General features: G+C 40.2%; 1 protein-coding gene across 3 annotated transcripts in view; it reads left to right on the forward strand.

Annotated features, from left to right (window-relative positions):
• Nucleotides 1-1,642: 1,642 nt before the first annotated feature.
• The window catches only part of FAM184A (family with sequence similarity 184 member A), a 120,315-nt gene continuing 101,186 nt past the window's right edge, over nucleotides 1,643-20,771 (forward strand). For 2 of the 3 annotated variants that reach the window (XM_032651928.1, XM_032651927.1), the window contains exon 1: nucleotides 2,086-2,161. In XM_032651928.1, the coding sequence (XP_032507819.1) occupies nucleotides 2,102-2,161 (60 nt within the window). In that variant the 5' untranslated portion in view covers nucleotides 2,086-2,101. Of the gene's footprint in view, nucleotides 2,162-20,771 lie in introns of all 3 variants that reach the window. The other variant, XM_032651926.1, reaches the window with a different exon arrangement.

Here is a 20,771-nt window from a genome sequence, read left to right on the forward strand (position 1 = left end):
ATAACACTCTTCAGAGGATGCACTTGAGGGATGAACAAGATTGGTGACTCAGTTGAGGCTACATGTTGGTCTTATTTCCAGTCCTATATTCTTTCCACTATATCATAGAGACAAAAACAAAAAACACCTTCTTTGCCCTAGCAAAAGTTAGCTATAAAAATTTAGGGAAACTTAGGAGCATTTGGAGCAAACACACTTCTGCATAGAATACAAAGGACACAAGGGTTCTAAAATGATTGTGAATATTCCATGCCTAGAATTTGATGAAATAACCCACCTTCTAATTCTCTTTAATTTCATTTAATCATTAGAGCTTAAGAAGGGAGCAAAATTTGCATGATATTTGTTTCTGGCTATCTGCTCCATTCAGGACCTTGGAACTAGACAACTTATTTTCTGAAAGTTCTGTTAGAGGGAAGGCTGAGTACTTAGCATCTGGGAAAAGAGGTAGCCAATTTCAAAATTCCTTTCTGGAATTCCAACAGTTCCAGAAGTATTTCAAGATCCTATTTGACCTTCATCTTGTACGTTTAGATTTTGTCACAAATACTTTAATATGGCCCCCAATCGGATTTGTTAATAATATCAGATTTATATGGTGGTTAGTTGCATGCTAAAGAGAAATTACATATTATAACAGGAGAGGATTCAGTCCTGCAAAACTGCATGACAGCATATTTTTTTTAAATAGGTACGATTCTATATTTTTAAAGTTTGTGTTAAGAATGCTCTAAAATGAATGATTTACTTCAACAGAGGACACTACGTTAAAAAAAAATTATTTGACCTGCAGAAGTAGAGATGTTAGGAGAAAATTAGTAGGAAATAACACATTTAGTAAGGTGAAAATGCACAAGTAATGACACATTTTAGCCCAGCTCCAAATCCTTAAGGACATCTTGTTCAGCTTCTGTTTTTCCCTTTACTTGCAGCCAAGTAGATTTCATATATAATTGTCTGGGGCTCCATTAGACTGGGAAGAAGTAGTGGTGCAATGCTGTACCAATTGACTGATGAAATGTGTCCTCTCCACATAGACACTTGGTGTTGAATGAGGGACAGTGCCTGGCACGTAGTCGGTCAGCCTAAGACACTCTAACAATCATGTTTGTGTGAGTTTGGAAGGAAGGGTCTGGGTAGGGGGTATCGTATTCCCCGCGACTTCATTACGCACGTCTCCGGTGCTGAGGCCATCGTTGGGAGGGAGCGGGATGTGAGTTTGCCGCTTTTCTTGGGGAAGAGCCACTTGGGCCCAGCGCACGCGATGATGCACGTGGAAAGGCTCGGTAAATCGGCACGCGCTCTACACACCGAAGGTGACCACGGCCCAGTTTTTTCTGGCACGCGCGCGGGACACGGGGCTTACCACGAGCCGGCCGGAGCTCGGGGCTCCCCGCCGCAGGGGTAGACACTCGCTGCGAGCCCCGCAAGAGGCACCCGCGCCGGTCGCCGGGCTGCGGGGCAGGCGGCGGCGCGGGGCGGAGCTTGGCTGCGGGGAAATGACGTCTCCACCCCGCGCGCTCCGCGAGCCCTGGTAACGGCGGCTCCGCAGCTCCCGCGTCCTCCTCCAGGTCCCCGCCTCCCCCCGCAGCAGCCCGCCCAGTCTCCTCCTCCCTCCGCACCCCACTAGGCGGCTGTCCCTCTGGGTGTCGGGTGGCAGCGGGACCTGCGGGGCCACGCTGCCCACGTCTCCCCTCGCCAGGCGCGAGCTGAAGAGAGGGTGAGAGCGGATAGGGCCCGGGGCCGCCGCCGCACCCCGGGCATTTGCCCCGCGCCGGTGTCGCCCGCGGCTTCGGGCTGGCGGGGCAGCCCCGTCCCTGGACGGCGGTGACTCGGGGTTCGCGGACCGGGGGGCGCGGGCGGCAGCGGCTGGCGGGCGTCGGGTGTCGGGTCCGGAAGCGTCCGCCCCGGCTCCTGCGCCCCTGTCGCCGTTGCTCGGCGGGCCGCCCCCCGAGCGCGGGCACTGGTGCCCTGGCCGGGGTCTGCCGGGAAGATGGCGACCCCGGGCATGAGCTGGCAGCAGCACTATTACGGCGGCTCGGCGGCTGGGGCGGCCAAATTCGCGCCCTCGCCGGCCGCCGCGCAGCAGGCGGGGCACTGCATGGACTACAGCCAGGACTTGCACCTGAAAATGAGCAAGAAAATCGCCCAGCTCACCAAGGTAAGGGAGCGGCTGCGGGGTGGGCACTGCGGAGACGCCGCGCGGGGCCCACCTGCCTGGTTGGGAGGCTGCGCGCCCTGCGCCCCGGGCGAGTTGAAAGGGGGCTGTTTTGGGGAAGCAACAGCCAGAGGCTTACCTCCTGTAACCGTTCAAACTTCGGTGCAACGCCGGTGACGTTAATTTAAACTAAATTAAACCCGACAGCAAAGCTGGGTTTATGGGACTTGCCCCCCGCTACCCTTTTGGGGTAAGCCAGCACAGAACAAATTAGGATCTACTTCTTTTACGGCACAATAATAAATCACTTTAGTTTTGCTCTCGTGCATCTGCCAAGGCTCCACGAGGCTTTACTGTAACTGTATAAAGTACAGTACCGTATTTACCCAATATGATCCGGAGTCTTCGAATTCCATCAGTATCTTTCACTGGTTACATAGTTAAGGGGAGAATAAATCCTGCTGAGCGATGTAGGAGGATAAAACATACCTAGCGTGCCATTTTCAGGATTTAATGAGTCATTCTTTATACTGACAGAATGTCAAACAAGGCTTTTTAGATGAATCATGTGTCTGCATTTACTTAAATGTTTCAATCTATCAGAAGATAATTTTCAAAGGGCAAATACGCCCGCAGATTTGGCCAATTGTAGTTTAGAATCGTCTTTGGATGGTGAGCTTTTTTTCTGCTTAAGGAAATGTTGATAATGAGAAACAGTTGGTATCTGTGAAGCAGGAGCAACTTAGATCAATTACATTGCTCTCTTTAGACCTCAGGAGCAATCTTTCAATACCCATTACGTGAGAAGTGATTCGTGGTTTCTGAAAGCTAGTAGAAGTGATAGACCTTAGTTTAGTGTTTAAGTGGAGTTGGCTAACCACTTGTTAGGAGTGTTGGTATGTGAAGAGAGGCTGGCATTGTGGGGTTTGCTACTAGATAACCTCTGAAGTCCGACTCTTTCAGCTCCAAGCAATTTTGCTTGTTGGTGTTTGTTTTATGTCAGCACCATCTCAGAGGTTGCTACGTGTCCAGTTTTTACTTTTTTTCTTTTGACTGAGGGTCCCCAAATTCGGAGAAGGGAAGGCCCAAGAAGGAACAGTAGTGTACCATCAGAGCATTTACACATTTGGGAGCTAAAAGCCAGGCTTTCTGAGATCATGTTTGGTCTTTAGAATACTGATGTCCAGAATGAAGCACATGTATATTTATTTGTTCTGATTTTCTCTTATAGTGTGTCCAAAACATCCATTATTTTTGTTTTAGGTTGTAACCCTGTAGGGCCCTGCTGTAAGTCATAGAAACACTCAGTAAGCTGGTAGTGGAACTGTGTACAATTTAACAAATGAAGTTTCTTTTCTCTCCAGCAAACTACTTTTCTTTTTACTTATACTTTTTCAATTTCCTGTTCTTTTATCAGAAAAAAAAATCACAACTGTGAAATGTTGGAGTACTACTAGAAGTGGCAATCACTTTCTTTACACTACCCACCTCAAACCTAACAAAGCAGGAGGCTGCCCTCTTGCCAGCGCTCTCATCACGGCTTGAGTGCTGTATCTAATCTTCCCTGAGTATTACTGGACTCTGATTTAGTGTTTATAGTTACAGTCTCTAAACACTCACGCCACCCTCTCTGCTAAGTGCCTCAGACATTTAATCTCACACTAGAGTTTCTCAGCCTCGACACTACTGACATTTTAGACTGAATAATTTCTTGTTGGGAGTGGGCAGGGCTGCCCTGTGCACTATAGGATGTTTAGCACCATCCCTGGTGCTACCTAGCAGCTTCTACTTGTAGTCCCCACATGCATACACAGTAGTGACAATACACATGTCTCCAGGCCAATTTATGTTGCCAAATGTTCCCAGGGGAGGGACGGGCAGGTGGAGAACCGCTGATTAACACTGAAATATCCCACCCTGTCTCTTAATCTCTGTTACTAAGACAATGCAGGAGAATGGAACAGTCTGATAATAGGGCTGTGTTTCAGCCAACACCCTTCAGTTTCTGAAACATACAATAAGACCTGCTTGCTTTAGGTACCAACTTGGAAACTGTCAGTTTTATAGTCACATATACTTATGGTAAATACCATAAGAATGATATCATGAGTAATATATTGACTGATAGAAATTTTACTGCTATCTGCTTTACAGAGTTTTCACTCATGAAGAGTTTATTAATAAATTCACACCAGTAGAGGTTTGTTAATAGAACTATGTTTGGAACTTGGCAATAGCTTGTATTTCAAAATTAGACATTATAAAGGTAACCATTAAAATAAGATTTTATTTCTTTTGGAAATGAGTCAGCAGAACTCACCTCTTCAATGTTATTGTTAGCATGGCTTGGGAATCTGACACACTGTCTTGAGTTAAAACTCCTGCTCTACCATTTTTTTTTTTTTTTCCTGTACGCGGGCCTCTCACTGTTGTGGCCTCTCCCGTTGCGGAGCACAGGCTCCGGACGCGCAGGCTCAGCGGCCATGGCTCACGGGCCCAGCCGCTCCGCGGCATGTGGGATCTTCCGGGACCGGGGCACGAACCCATGTCCCCTGCATCGGCAGGCGGACTCTCAACCACTGCGCCACCAGGGAAGCCCCAGTTGTTGCACTTTTGATATAGTTTAGTCCAGTTATCACTTACGGATGTAACTAGTATAAGGTTGGGTGTAAGGTTGCAAAGAGCAGGAACAGTTGCTTTGTGTTCTCTGTGCTTAGCATCAAACCATTCTTAAAAGTCTTCTTTTAATATCAAACTTATATGTCTCCTCCCAAGAACTGCCCTGACCAACCTGGGCCTTTTTGGGTTTGCCTTACTCTGAATTACTGTAACATTTATTGTCTGTACTTCTTATTTGATACTTAATAATACACATTTGCACACCATTTATTGTGTTTATAAATATACTTTGTTTCTCTAATTTGGCTGTAAGTTCCTCAGCTGTAGAGACTATATATTTCATGTAACCTTAATATGAATGTTTTGCACGTAGTGTTTTAAAAGCTTAATAAATATTTATTGAAGATAATGATGTACCACGTAATTTTGTTATATAGTAGAGTAAGTCAGTAAATATTTTTCAGGAGTTGTATCTGCTATTCTTCTGGATTAATGCTAGATCATTTCAGCTGAGTTAAATTACTCTTAAATATTTAAATATTTGGCTTCCCCTTAAACTGCTTCAAAAAGCTATATATTATTTTATTATTTTTGATGCAAAAATAAAAACATAAAGCACTTTGTCTAAAATACAAATATTATTTATCATTTCAAAAGGAAGATAATTTATATGCCAGATTCTTAGCAAATATGCAAAAATAGTCTTTTGATCATTTAATATTAACTCTGCTTTTACTATATTCAAAACCTGAATGTGTTTATATAATACCAAAACCAGTGAAATTTTCAAACAATTCTGTTTTCTCTATGTTAACTTCAACTGATTTCTCACTAGTTGGTTTGTTTGAATTACCTAAATACTGTTTCATAATAATATTTAGTTTTGGTTATGACTTGGATTGTTTCAGCTTGGCATATACCAAACGTAGCATCTTTTTTTCCCTCCTTTGTTACATTGCAGCTTTGTCATTCTATTATGCAGCAGCTTAGGTGTAATCTTTTGGTCATAGCTGAGTGGTTTGAATTAATTTCCTGTGTTTTACTAATGGGCACAAAAGCATGATATGCTATTAATCAATTGTCTAAAAACTTATAAATTGACTGCCTTTATAGTTAAAAGGTTTAGAGCTGGAAGAAACCATAGATTCTTACCAGCCTAACCCTCTCATTTTACAGGTATGGAAGTTGAGGGTGTAAAGTCATTTGAAGACTATATAGCTTGTCAATGGCAGATCTTGGATTCGAACCCAGGTCTCTGGAATGGTCTAGGAGAGGGGCAGCCATACTAGCAGGTCTCTTTTTGCTGTGTATGCCTTCCTTCTAACTAATATTACCCACTCAGCTCCTAAGAGGCCACGGAATTTTTTCCCCATGTTGGAACTATGTTTTGCTTACCATTTGAATCACAGACCTGATGAGAGTGAAACCCACCTGCCTCTTCCATACACTGCACAATTTCTGGATATGTGGGTTGTACAGTTTGTGACTGTGGCTTTGGTAGATTTGTAACAGCTATTTTTTTTATATTCTCAGATAAATGTCATAATATTTTCATGTTTTTATTAACAGCTTCAGTCGTTCCAGACTTTAAAAATTCTTTAATTAGGTTGATTTAGATACTGTCATACTTGGTGTCAAAGTTACTACTATGTGATTATTTTAATTATTTTTCTTTTGACTGCTTGCTTTCTTAATTGGATTGTTGGCTTAAGTCCCATTTCTGAGGGCAGTATGTTGGAAGTTTTCCAGTTTTTCTCCCTCTGACCCCTCTCTGTCTTATTTGTTTATGAAAATCTTGTGCTGTCTTCTAAATTGTCAACCTCTTAAAAAGTAGTATGAAGGATAAGGGTTCAGCAAAATTTGATTGGAACAATTTGTTTATTTTAATTAATAAGTAAATTTCTATGCTTTCTTAAAATTATGAGTATTTCTGAAATTTTCATATCTTAAATTTGAGATGAGAATGGAGTAACCTGGGTCTGTAAAGCCAGTTAACTTCCAAATGACAATAGGAGGTAATGGGGGTGGGGTAAGAGTGGTAAAGTACTGTTATTCTGCCCTTTCAATTTATGTTATGAGATTAAAAACCTCTTTTATCTGTGAGCAAATAAACTTGAATATTATGCCATGAAAATGGGATTGATGTGAATAATAGAAATGCCTTTTTTTTTTTTTTTTTGCGGTACGCGGGCCTCTCACTGTTGTGGCCTCTCCCGTTGCGGAGCACAGGCTCCGGACGCGCAGGCTCAGCGGCCATGGCTCACGGGCCCAGCCGCTCCGCGGCATGTGGGATCTTCCCGGACCGGTGCACGAAACCTGTGTCCCCTGCATCGGCAGGCAGACTCTCAACCACTGCGCCACCAGGGAAGCCCAATAATAGAAATTCTTAATTCCATATTTGTTTTTTCATTGGAGAAAGTTTCTATTCTTCAGGCTACTTTTGAATGAAAACAACAGTGAGTCTATTGGAATTGGTGTCCCCCATCCCTTTTGGGAGACAAACACCTGAGGAGAGATGGGAGAAAATTGCTAACTGAATTCAGTGTTTTTTTTTTTTTTTTAAATAAAAACTGTTTTATAAATATGTGGGGAAAATACTACTTTCAGGTGTGCTCTGAGCCATAAAGGTTTTGTTTTTTTTTTTTTACTTTAACTCCATAACTTAATGGTCCTTTAAAATATTTTGGAAAATAGTCTCTGACTGTCAATCAATTAATATATAGAAATGAATTTTGGAAACACCAATCTTTGCAGGTTGAGGATCACCAGTTATAGTCAGTTAAGTTTGGTATACTTAACATTTGAGACCAGAGCAAATATTTTAGAAAATAAACCTTTTATTTTTAGCGTTCTATTAAACTACAGCAGTGAGTACTGTCATTTGTAGGCCTCAAACTTATTTCATTAATGATTACATCTTTCTTTCCTACCAAAACTTTAACGAGAATGTATAAAAAGTAGTGAAGTTGAATATGTGAAAAATGTTTGTCCTATATCTTTTATTACTGTCATTTTGAGATATAAAGGGAGGCTGAGACTACCAAAGGACCTATAGTGGATGGAAAAACAAGACTTAGTGATTAACCATAATACTTGGGATTTGGATAATAGACTCAGCTACGCGGTAACACCTTATTTATTATAAGGGAGATAGTATTTTAATGACTTAAAAATTACTAATCTGTATTTCTTTATATGTACATCTCTGTTTTGAGGTTTAAGAAGGTTTGAAAATAAAATGTTGGTTCATAAAGTGCATTACTAATATTTAAATTATCAATAAAATTGCTAATTTTAGTAAAATATACAGATAAATCCCTATTCAAAATTGTTGGATAATGAATTATTTTAGTTAACAAGAAGTTAACCATAGGGATTAATGATTTTCTACCTTCCAAAATAATATACTTACATTCAAGTCATACCATTCATGAATTATGTAGAGTCCTTTATCACTTCCAGATCCTTGTTGATAATCAGTATATTTACAGATTAGGCCAGACATATACCAGTCCTTTGCCAAATGCTGAAACTTTATTTGTGAATAAATTGTTACTTTCTTTTTTTTTTTTTTTTTTTTTTGCGGTACACTGGCCTCTCACTGTTGTGGCCTCTCCCGTTGCGGAGCACAGGCTCCGGACGCGCAGGCCCAGTGGCCATGGCTCAGGCCCAGCTACTCCGTGGCATGTGGGATCTTCCCAGACCGGGGCACGAACCCATGTCCCCTGCATCGGCAGGCAGACTCTCAACCACTGCGCCACGAGGGAAGCCCTACTTTCATTTTTTATTTGCCATGTCTCTCTTCCTTATAAAATGAAGTGCGGAGTTTGGATAGTTACATACTCTAGATATTGGGCTTTCCTGTTGGAAAGATTTTGTTTATTCTGCTAAATGTGTGTCTGAGTGTTCACAGGTATTTGCATTTTTCATCCTGTTTCTCCTTAAGCACAGTCTTAACAGAATCTCATTTCTTTCAGAAAACATTTCATAACCAAAACACTAAATAGTGTTCTATTCATTTTTTTTTCTTTTTAAAATTTTTATTGGAGTATAGTTGACTTACAGTGTTGTGTTAGTTTCAGGTGTGGTGTACAGCAAAATGAATCTGTTATACATATATATATATATATCTCCATTCTTTTTTAGATTCTTTTCCTTTATAGGCCGTTACAGAGTATCAAGTAGAGTTCCCTGTGCTATTCAGTAGGTTCTTATTAGTTATAAATTTTATATATAGTACTATGTATATGTCAATCCCAGTCTCCCAATTTATCCCTCCTCCCCCCTTGCCCCCTGTCTGTTCTTCGATCTTTTGCCTAGTGAAGCACTATGTAAACAAAGTACAAGTAATTTTGAGAGGAAGTTGTGTATTTGTGTATGTTTAATATAATGATCTACTCAGAGCAACAAGAGAAGATATACTTAAATATGACTAAAATAGAGCATGTACATCTAAAAGGTTGGTAAACTTTTGTTGACTGTCTAGTCCTTGAAAGATACTGTGCTGGGCACTATTAATTAATACTATCAATTTATAGTACCGTTTTTAGCCTATATATTTTTCTCATTTTTTTCTGTAGACTTTTTTTTTAACAGCACGTTCTTATTAGTCATCATCTTTATACACATCAGTGTATACATGTCAATCCCAATCGCCCAATTCATCACACCACCATCCCCACCCGACCACAGCTTTCCTCCCTTGCTGTCTATACGTATTTTCTCTACTTCTGTGTCTCAGTTTCTGCTCTGCAAACCGGTTCATCTGTACCATTTTTCTAGGTTCCACATATATGAGTTAATATACGATATTTGGTTTTCTCTTTCTGATTTATGTCACTCTGTATGACAGTCTCTAGATCCATCCACGTCTCAGCAAATGACCCAATTTCGTTCCTTTTTATGGCAGAGAAATATTCCATTGTATATATGTACCACATCTTCTTTATCCATTCATCTGTCGATGAGCATTTAGGTTGCTTTCATGACCTGACTATTGTAAATAGTGCTGCAATGAACATTGGGGTGCATGTGTTTTTCTGAATTATGGTTTTCTCTGGTTATATGCCCAGTAGTGGGATTGCTGGATCATATGGTAATTCTATTTTTAGTTTTTTAAGGAACCTCCATACTGTTCTCCATAGTGGCTGTATCAATTTACATTCCCACCAACAGTGCGAGAGGGTTCCCTTTTCTCCACACCCTCCCCAGCATTTGTTGTTTGTAGATGTTCTGATGATGCCCATTCTAACTGGTGTGAGGTGATACCTCATTGTAGTTTTGATTTGCATTTGTCTAATAATTAGTGATGTTGAGCAGCTTTTCATGTGCCTCTTGGCCATCTGTATGTCTTCTTCGGAGAAATGTCTGTTTAGGTCGTCTGCCCATTTTTGGATTGGGTTGTTTGTTTTTTTAATATTGAGCTGCATGAGTTGTTTATATATTTTGGAGATTAATCCTTTGTCCATTGATTCGTTTGCAAATATTTTCGCCCATTCAGAGGGTTATCTTTTTGTCTTATTTATGGTGTCCTTTGCTGTGCAAAAGCTGTGAAGTTTCATTAGGTCCCATTTTTTAATTTTTGTTTTTATTTCCATTAGGAGATGGATCAAAAAAGATCTTGCTGTGATTTACGTCAAAGAAGTTTCTTCCTAGTTTCCTCTAAGAGTTTTATAATGTCCGGTCTTACATTTAGGTCTCGAATCCATTTTGATTTTATTTTTGTGTATGGTGTTAGGGAGTGTTCTAATTTCATTGTATTACATGTAGCTGTCCAGTTTTCCCAGCACCACATATTGAAGAGACTGTCTTTTCAACATTGTATATCCTTGCCTCCTTTGTCGTAGATTAATTGACCATATGTGCGTGGGTTTATCTCTGGGCTTTCTGTCTTGTTCCATTGATCTATATTTCTGTTTTTGTGCCAGTACCATATTGTCTTGATTACTGTAGCTTTGTAGTGTAGTCTGAAGTCAGGGAGTCTGATTCCTCCAGCTCCGCTTTTTTCCCTCAAGACTGCTTTGGCTATTCGGGGTCTTTTGTGTCTCCATACAAATTTTAAGATTTTTTGTTCTAGTTCTGTAAAAAATGCAATTGGTAATTTGATAGGGATTGCACTGAATCTGTAGTTTGCTTTGGGTAGTATAGTCATTTTCACAATATTGATTCTTACAATCCAAGAACATGGTATATCTCTCCATCTTTTGGTATCATCTTTAATTTCTTTCGTCAGTGTCTTATAGTTTTCTGCATACAGGTCTTTTGTCTCCCTAGGTAGGTTTATTCCTAGGTATTTTATTCTTTTTGTTGCAATCGTAAATGGGAGTGTTTCCTTAATTTTTCTTTCAGATTTTTCATCGTTAGTATATAGGAATGCAAGAGATTTCTGTGCATTAATTTTGTATCCTGCAACTTTACCAAGTTGATTGATTAGCTCTAGTAGTTTTCTGGTGGCATCTTTAGGATTCTCTATGTATAGTATCATGTCATCTGCAAACAGTGACAGTTTTACATCTTTTCCAATTTGTATTCCTTTTATTTCTTTTTCTTCTCTGATTGCCGTGGCTAGGACTTCCAAAGCTATGTTGAATAATAGTGGAGAGAGTGGACATCCTTGACTTGTTCCTGATCTTAGAGGAAATGGTTTCAGTTTTTCACCATTAAGAATGATGTTTGCTGTGGGTTTGTCATATATGGCCTTTATTATGTTGAGGTAGGCTCCCTCTGTGCCCACTTTCTGGAGAGTTTTTATCATAAATGGGTGTTGAATTTTCTCAAAAGCTTTTTCTGCATCGATTGAGATGATCGTGTGGCTTTTATTCTTCGGTTTGTTAATATGGTGTATCACATTGATTGATTTGCGTATATTGAGGAATCCTTGCATCCCTGGAATAAACCCCACTTGATCATGGTGTATGATCCTTTTAATGTGTTGTTGGATTCTGTTTGCTAGTGTTTTGTTGAGGATTTTTGCATTTATATTCATCAGTGATATTGGTCTGTAATTTTCTTTTTTTGTAGTGTCTTTGTCTGGTTTTGGTATCAGGGTGATGGTGGCCTCATAGAATGAGTTTGGGAGTGTCCTTCCTCTGCAGTTTTTTGGAAGAGTTTGAGAAGCATGGTTGTTAGCTCTTGTCTAAATGTGTGATAGAATTCACCTGTGAAGCCATCTGGTCCTGGACTTCTGTTTGTTGGAAGATTTTTTGTTTTTGTTTTTGTGTGTGTGTGTGGTATGCGGGCCTCTCACTGTTGTGGCCTCTCCCGTTGTGGAGCACAGGCTCTGGATGCACAGGCTTAGCAACCATGGCTCACGGGCATAGCTGCTCTGTGGCATGTGGGATCTTCCTGGACCAGGGCACGAACCCGTGTCCCCTGCATCGGCAGGCGGACTCTCAACCACTGCGCCACCAGGGAAGCCCTGTTGGAAGATTTTTAATCACAGTTTCAATTTCATTTCTTGTGATTGGTCTATTCATATTTTCTATTTCTTCCCGGTTCAGTCTTGGAAAGTTATACCTTTCTAAGAATTTGTCCATTTCTTCCAGGTTGTCCATTTTATTGGCATAGAGTTGCTTGTAGTAGTCTCTTAGGATGATCTGTATTTCTGCAGTGTCTGTTGTAACTTCTCCTTTTTCATTTCTAATTTTATTGATTTGAGTCCTCTCCTTCTTCTGCTTGATGAGTCTGGCTAATGGTTTATCAATTTTGTTTATCTTCTCAAAGAACCAGCTTTTAGTTTTGTTGATCTTTGCTATTGTTTTCTTTGTTTCTATTTCATTTATTTCTGGTCTGATTTTATGATTTCTTTCCTTCTGCTAACTTTGGGTTTTGTTTGTTCTTCTTTCTCTAGTTCCTGTAGGTGTAAGTTTAGATTGTTTATTTGAGATTTTTCTTGTTTCTTGAGGTAGGCTTGTAGAGCTATAAACTTCCCTCTTAGAACTGCTTTTGCTGCATCCCATAGGTTTTGGATTGTCGTGTTTTCATTGTCATTTGTTTCTAGATATTTTTTGATTTCCTCTTTGATTTCTTCAGTGATCTCTTGGTTATTTAGTAACGTATTGTTTAGCCTCCATGTGTTCGTGTTTTTCACATTTTTTCCCCTGTAATTCATTACTGATTTCATAATGTTGTGGTCAGAAAAGATGCTTGATATGATTTCAGTTTTCTTAAATTTACTTAGGCTTGATTTGTGAACGAAGATGTGATCTATCCCAGAGAATGTTCCGTGCGCACTTGAGAAGAAAGTGTGATCTGCTGTTTTTTGGATGGAATGTCCTATAAATATCAATTAAATCTATCTAATCTGTTGTGTCATTTAAAGCTTGTGTTTCCTTATTAATTTTATGTTTGGATGATCAGTCCATTGGTGTAAGTGAGGTGTTGAAGTCCCCCACTAGTATTGTGTTACTGTCGATTTCCTCTTTTATAGCTGTTAGCCTCTTTTATAGCTGTTGCCTTATGTGTTGAGGTGCTCCTTTGTTGGGTGCATGTATATTTATAATTGTTATGTTTTCTTCTTGGATTGATGCCTTGATCATTATGTAGTGTCCTTCCTTGTCTCTTGTAACATTCTTTATTTTAAAGTCTGTTTTGTCTGATATGAGAATTGCTACTCCAGCTTTCTTTTGATTTCCATTTGCATGAAATATCTTTTTCCATCCCCTCACTTTCAGTCTGTATGTGTCCCTAGGTCTGAAGTGGGTCTCTTGTAGACAGCATATACATGGGTCTTGTTTTTGTATCCATTCAACAAGCCTGTGTCTTTTGGTTAGAGAATTTAATCCATTCACATTTAAGGTAATTGTCGATATGTATTTCCTATGACCATTTTCTTAATTGTTTTGGATTTGTTTTTGTAGGTCCTTTTCTTCTCTTGTGTTTCCTCCCACTTAGAGAAGTTCCTTTAGCATTTGTTGTAGAGCTGGTTTGGTGGTGCTGAATTCTCTTAGCTTTTGCTTGTCTGTAAAGCTTTTGATGTCTCCATCAAATCTGAATGAGATCCTTGCAGGGTAGAGTAATCTTGGTTGTAGGTTCTTCCCTTTCATCACTTTAAGTATATCATGCCACTCCCTTCTGGCTTGTAGAGTTTCTGCTGAGAAATCAGCCGTTAACCTTATGGGAGTTCCCTTGTATGTTATTTGTCATTTTTCCCTTGTTGCTTTTTTTTTCCCTTGTTGCTTTTAATAATTTTTCTGTGTCTTTAATTTTTGTCAATTTGATTACTATATGTCTCGGTGTGTTTCTCCTTGGATTTATCCTGCCTGGGACTCTCTGTGCTTCCTGGACTTGGGTGGCTATTTCCTTTCCCATGTTAGGGAAGTTTTTTAGTATAATCTCTTCAAATATTTTCTCAGGTCCTTTCTCTCTCTCTTCTCCTTCTGGGACCCCTATAATGCATATGTTGTTGCATGTAATGTTGTCCCAGAGGTCTCTTAGGCTATCTTCATTTCTTTTCATTCTTTTTTCTTTATTCTGTTCCGCAGCAGTGAATTCCACCATTCTGTCTTCCAGGTCACTTATCCATTCTCCTGCCTCACTTATTCTGCTATTGATTCCCTCTAGTGTAGTTTTCATTTCAGTTATTGTATTATTCATCTCTGTTTGTTTGTTCTTTAATTCTTCTAGGTCTCTGTTAAACATTTCTTGCATCTTCTCGATCTTTGCCTCCATTCTTTTTCTGAGATCCTGGATCATCTTCACTATCATTATTCTTTTTTTTTTGCGGGACGCGGGCCTCTCACTGTTGTGGCCTCTCCCGTTGCGGGGCACAGGCTCCGGACGCGCAGGCTCAGCGGCCATGGCTCACGGGCCCAGCCGCTCCGCAACATGTGGGATCCCCCCAGACTGGGGCACGAACCCGTATCCCCTGCATCGGCAGGCGGACTCCCAACCACTGCGCCACCAGGGAAGCCTGTATCATTATTCTTAATTCTCTTTCTGGAAGGTTGCCTATCTCCACTTCTTTAGTTGTTTTGGGGGGTTTTATCTTGTTCCTTCTTCTGGTACATAGCCCTCTGCCTTTTCATCTTGTCTGTCTTTCTGTGAATGTCGGTTTTGTTCCACAGGCTGCAGGATTGTAGTTCTTCTTGCTTCTGCTGTCTGCCCTCTGCTGGATGAGGCTATCTAACTTCTATAGACTTTTGAGAAAATGTGACCAGAATAAAGTAGGTGAACATTTTAATCAAGAGATTAGTTTAATATGACAAATTTTAAATGTTTAATTATTGGCAGCTTTTTCTGTTTGTTTTGTTTTGAGTAGAATATATAATTTTCTTAGAGAAACTATGCTAATACCTTTCAACTTCTTCTTTAATAAGGCTTTTAAGAATAATTTAAAGAATAAGGTTGACACATTCTCTGGTTACAAACCTTTGTAATGACCAGGGGTAAAGGGGATGAGGGAAATTTCGGTTTTTTGAGTCCCAGGAGTTAATGGGTATGTTTTGGGTTTCGGTGTCTCGGTTGTGGGCCAGGGGGTGACGTTCCCAGAGCCACTGGCCCAATAAGGCAGCAGTGCCTGCCACACGGGTCAGAGGTGTGGTTCAGTGGGTTGGACAGACCCCAGTTTGAATTTCTGTTTCACCACTTACTAGGCTGTGACCTTTAGTAAGTGTTTTAACTTCTCAGAGCCTCAGCTTCATCATCTGTAAAATAAGAATAACAAAGCTTATCTCATAGAATTACTGTAAAGATGAAATAAGGTAATTTGTGTAGGAGAGGAGGTCAATAAATGTCGATTTATACCCACTCTCCAGGCCTCTCCCATTTGATTCAGCCTCTGCTCTAACGTATTTGTTTTTGTATATATTTTCTCCTCTGATGGGAATATATTCTACATTATTAGGGACCACAGCTATCAAAAGTAAAGGTTGGACGGACAATAAAATACATTTGACTCTCATTATTTGAGATAGTTATATTCTATGAAGTTATATAGGGGAAATACGGGGTTATGGTCCTAACACCCTGTGGTCACATTTTCATCAAGCCATCAATACATAACCTTGTTTTAGGTGTATTTCTGTTTAATGGCACTTTATTTAATACATATTGTTGATTCATTAACAGAGTATTCACAGCAAACAGCACTATAATTCATGCCTGAATAAAGCTTGTCTAACATATTGTGTTAGATTTTGAGGTTACATATAAATTTTAGCAAGTAGCCGAATTTGGAAATATGGAATCCATGAATAACGAGGATCTAGTGTATCTAAAAATGGATGTGGAACTTTGCATCTGCTGTTTACTTAGTCCTGCTCTGGTTTGTCAGATGTTGTCATGGGCCTGTATGACTATGACTCTTATTACACCCTAAACACCCTCATGTGAGTGTGAGTTTGACTTAATGTTTCCCTAAATACCCTTAGATGAGACGGCTGGAAGGGATGGTGGGGATGGGAATACTCATCTTTTGTGTGAGTTGCCAATCACCTAGCAGCCACCCTGCAATCATAAGCATGGGATAAAATTACAAACAGATTCTCTCCTTGTATGTAAATTGTAATCTACATAATCTGAACTTGGGTCTACCGTATTGCCCTAGGTCAGAAAAAGGAAATGTATAAATTATTTCATGGCATGGAGTGAACCCTTTAAAAATATAATGTTGACTTATTTTAATTTAAGTAAAACAAAGTCTTATTTTTTATAGTCATCATTTGCTTAAAATGTTTGCAGTTACAGTTACTTTCTTTCCAGCACAAACTGTCAGTGTGGGAGTCGGTTTTGTTAAAAGCCTGTGTCTAGGCACCTAAAGATGACTAGAAATCTTTTACTCACTGAGACTACAGCACAATTGGTTGGATGTTTCTGGGTTGACTTCATGCAACATACAGAAAACTCTTAAAAACTATTTATTCCAATATAGAATGTCTTTGGCAGATAATTAGTCTTACTGGTTTCTATTCTGACATAGATCTTCCTTAAATGACCTAGAAGAATGTGCACTTTCAATGTTGTTAATTGTAAGGTATGTTCAGATCAGTACAGGCTTTCTTGTCCCAATCTCCTGGTGATAATCAGAAAATACTGGTGAAAAAGGAGCCCAGGTAAGACTACTCTGTGGTCATGAAGGAATTAGCAAAGTTAACTGCTGTAGAAAAAAATAAGAATTTGATCTGAAGCCAAGCCTGTCGCTTTAATATTGCTCTTTAGGACTCTACATATTTTTAACCTTCAATCCTGCGTCACACTTGCTATTTGTTTTCTCTGTTTGTATTTCTGGATTGTGGAGCATCGCTAGAGCAGATTCTGGGACTGGACCATGGCAGAATACTGCCACCCTCCCCCCACCTCCAAGACGTCCCCGTCCTAATCCCTGGGACCTGTGAATGTGTTACATTACATTTACGGGTATCATTAAGTTGAGGATCTTGAAATGGAGATTATCCTTGGTTACTTGGATGGGGCAGTATAATCACAAGGATTCTTCTGAGCAAAAGAGGGAGGCCGGAGAGTCAGTGTGAGAGTGATGGGGTGTGAGAAAGACTTGACAGCCATTGCTGGCACTGAAGATGGAAGGGGACCACGAGCCCAGGAACGCATGACCTCTAGAAGCTGGAAACAGCAGGGAAACAGATACTCCCCAAGAGCCTCTTTTCAGACTTCTGACCTTCATAGTTATAAGATTAATAAATTTGTGTTGCTCGAAGTCACTAACTTTGTTATAAATTGTTACAGTAGCAACAGGGAACCAGTGCATGGACTTCTATTGCTCTACAACATCATGTAACCCAGTGGTATCTAATCAACATCACGTAACTCAGTATGGCTGCGCTGTGCCATGTGGCTGTCTCTGAATTGTCCACACTTGTATCCTCTCCTCTTTCTGTATACACATTGAGTAGGTAAGCTACTTTCTATTTTACTAAAACTGAAGACTATCAAGCCTGAGTTACTTGTGTACAAAGACTACAGAGTCATCTAATCCTTGAGAGAACTTCCTCCTGGTCCTGCCACCTTAACTCCTGTGTATGTGCTGTTTCTCTGTTTCTGAAATAGATCACACTTGACAGGGACAGATGAGAATCAAGGAAACTAATTGGGAGTCTATTGTAATATAGTATTGGTGAGAATTGTGAGGGCCTGAATTAGGACTATGGTGAGAGAGGGAAAGAGGTGATTTGGGAAATCTCAAATATGAGGGGCAGATTGGAGAAACGTTTTGGAGATAAAGTTGTAAAGATTTTATGACAGTTTATTGTAGGGAAGATTGAGGATAACAGGTCTCTGTCACATAGTAAGTACTCAAATAATGGTTAAATGAATGAATGAGCAACTAGATAGTTGTTGATTGATGTAAACTGAGATAGGAATATAGGAAGGACATCTATTGTTGTGTAACACATTACCTCCAAATTTAGCATCTTAAGACAACAAATGTTTATTATCTCCCAGTTTCTGAGGTCCAGGAATCCAGGTGTCACTTAGCTGGGTGGCTCTGGCTCGGGGCTTCTCGTGTGGTTGCAGTCACTCTGAAGACTTAACTGGGTCTGGAGGCTCCAGCTTCAAGTTGACTCGTGGCTGTTAGTGTGGGACTTTAGTGCTTCACCAAGTGAGATTCTCTGTAGCAGGTGTTGCGAGGGAGTTGAGGAGAGGTTACTAAATATGAGGGGAAGTGTAGTAATCTCCCCTCATATAGGTGATTATTAAAGTCATGAGTGACTGGGGCCTTAAGCAGAATAGAAAACATTTAGAATAGCTGCGGTGGGAAGGAGGAGAAAATAGCTAACCAGATTCAAGTGAAAGGATCAGTGAGATGTGTGGTTGACCCAGGAGGAATTTAGACGTGATATTTGGTATCAGTTTGAATGCTGCGCAGTTTTCTGCAAAGTCCTGCCGTACTGTGGAGAGGACCATTGTTCACCAAATGTAGGAGAAAAGGCATGTTATTAAAGGATTAATCCAGAGTCTGAGTTTTGCCTGAGAGGTGTAGCAGAACTGGGATTTAAGAGACTTAAAGAGCTTTGATAGAGAATACTTCAGTTAATCTACCCTGGTGTGCTGCATGGGGAAGGAAGTGAGGTTTAGGATGGAGCTAATAGATAAAGGAAAATTTAGGAATTGAGAGGACCATCGGTGTGTAATGTAGATAATGGCCAGTGGTTGAGGGATAACACAAGGAGTTGTAGCATTAGAGAGAGCTATATGAAGATTTCTAAGATGGACTAAGTTATAACAGATCCAGGGCACAGTCTTGAGAATGTTTAAGGGTGAGTGAGGTTCTTAGAGTTAGGAATCCCAAAGAACTTTAAGTCTGGTCTTTTGGATTCTACATGCATTTTTGAAATCTCCAAAGATAATGGCAGAGTTGGGATAGGAGGATTTGCGAGTCCCATGGCTAAATTTATTCTAAAGTGGGCAGTGACTGGGAGCCTGGTTTGTTACTCTGATGAGGCAGGTGGAGTGAGTGATAAAGCTAAGTAATAAAGCAAGAGGCTGTTTTCATTATGGGGGAAGAATAATGATTTGGAATGGTTAACAGTAAATACCATTTTTAAGCAATGATTTCGTGTTATTTTCTTATGATATTTAATTCAATTCTTACCATACCCTGTGAGGTTATTAGACTTTATGAGGAAGTTGAGCATTAGAGAGTTTAAGTGACTTGCCCTGGGCCCTGCTGCTAGAAGAGGTAGGAGTTGAACCTCGGTTGTCTGACTTTTTAGAAAGCAGCATTAGGCAGCTAGGTGAAGGCCCGCATCACTTCCAGACCCCATGATGTATTAGGTACAATGTAAAGTCCAGCTTCTGTTGGAAGAGAATCTGTGTCTTTGGCTGAGAGGGACAGAGATGGGTGAAGGAACCAGGGATTGAGGATGGATACTGGAATTTAATTTGCAGCCGTTCTGCATTCACATGTCTAACTAAGCTGGAATATATGGTCTTACAACGCAGAATCTTATTTTGCTTAAGCGTTTTTTTTTTTTAGCATCAACTAGAAAATTATAGGTATTCAACAAATGTAAAACAAGGGGCTAGATTTTTTGAGAAAAATGTGATGCTTTTAAGTGAATTATTTGCTCAAATTGTCTTTTCAACTTGATTATTAACTTGTTTATACAACATTTCTGGATAGTTTGTCCTCCTAAAAGTAGTGAATAACGTAAATAAAAATGCCTATTTACTAAATATCTGGGACTTTTTTTAGATTGTCAGCTTTTTGTTGATTGATACTTAATCTTAAATCTGAAAATGACAGTTTATAAAATCTAAGCATCTTTTAGAAAACTAGCATAGAAGTTATTTAACAAAAGAAGAGATTTTGTGCAAAATGTAGCCTCTGGAGTGAACATCTCTGAGGTGTGGGACTTTGCCTTTATCCCTGTATGGATAGTCATTCAGCAGCCATTCAGAGTGTCTGACAAATACTAGACCCTGTGGGGGGCACGAGTAAGTCAGGAGCACGTCCTCTAAGAGCCTGCAGTCTAGCAGAGGTACGAGACAGAAGTTACCGGAGGCAAAGCGGTATTTGTATTCAGTAAACCGCTTAATGGTCAGTGTTATCTGAGTGGAACTCTGGTCAGATCAGCAAGAACGTTCTTGAGTGCTTTCATCCTCTACTGAGCACAGCTGCCTTCACCACAGATGGGAGGCAGTGGGACTGACCAGTCTTGCCTCCCACATACCTGGTTACAGTTTCTTGGGAGGACCACGTCAAGAACAAAAGCCATTAAACCAAAAAGCGTATTGCACACTAAAGTGTTATCAGGCCCTGTATTAAGCAGTTTACTTGTGTTGTTTCGTCATCATACGTTTATGAAGTTGGCAGTATTCTCTTCACTTTACAGAAAAAACCCCCAGGCTTGGAGACGTTTAAAGTAACTTTCTCACAGTTGTACAGTGGAAGTAAGAAGGCTGGCCTTGGTCACTTTTCTCTAACATATCTGGGATCCTGTGTAAAACCCACAGTCTGCTGTGTTCAAAATGGTAAGACCAGAGCCCATCTTGGAAGCTTCAAGCCAGCTCTTTCTATCTTACGTCACGTTTCTGT

Source organism: Phocoena sinus, chromosome 12 (genome assembly GCF_008692025.1).
Source record: "Phocoena sinus isolate mPhoSin1 chromosome 12, mPhoSin1.pri, whole genome shotgun sequence".
Classification (NCBI taxonomy): domain Eukaryota; kingdom Metazoa; phylum Chordata; class Mammalia; order Artiodactyla; family Phocoenidae; genus Phocoena; species Phocoena sinus.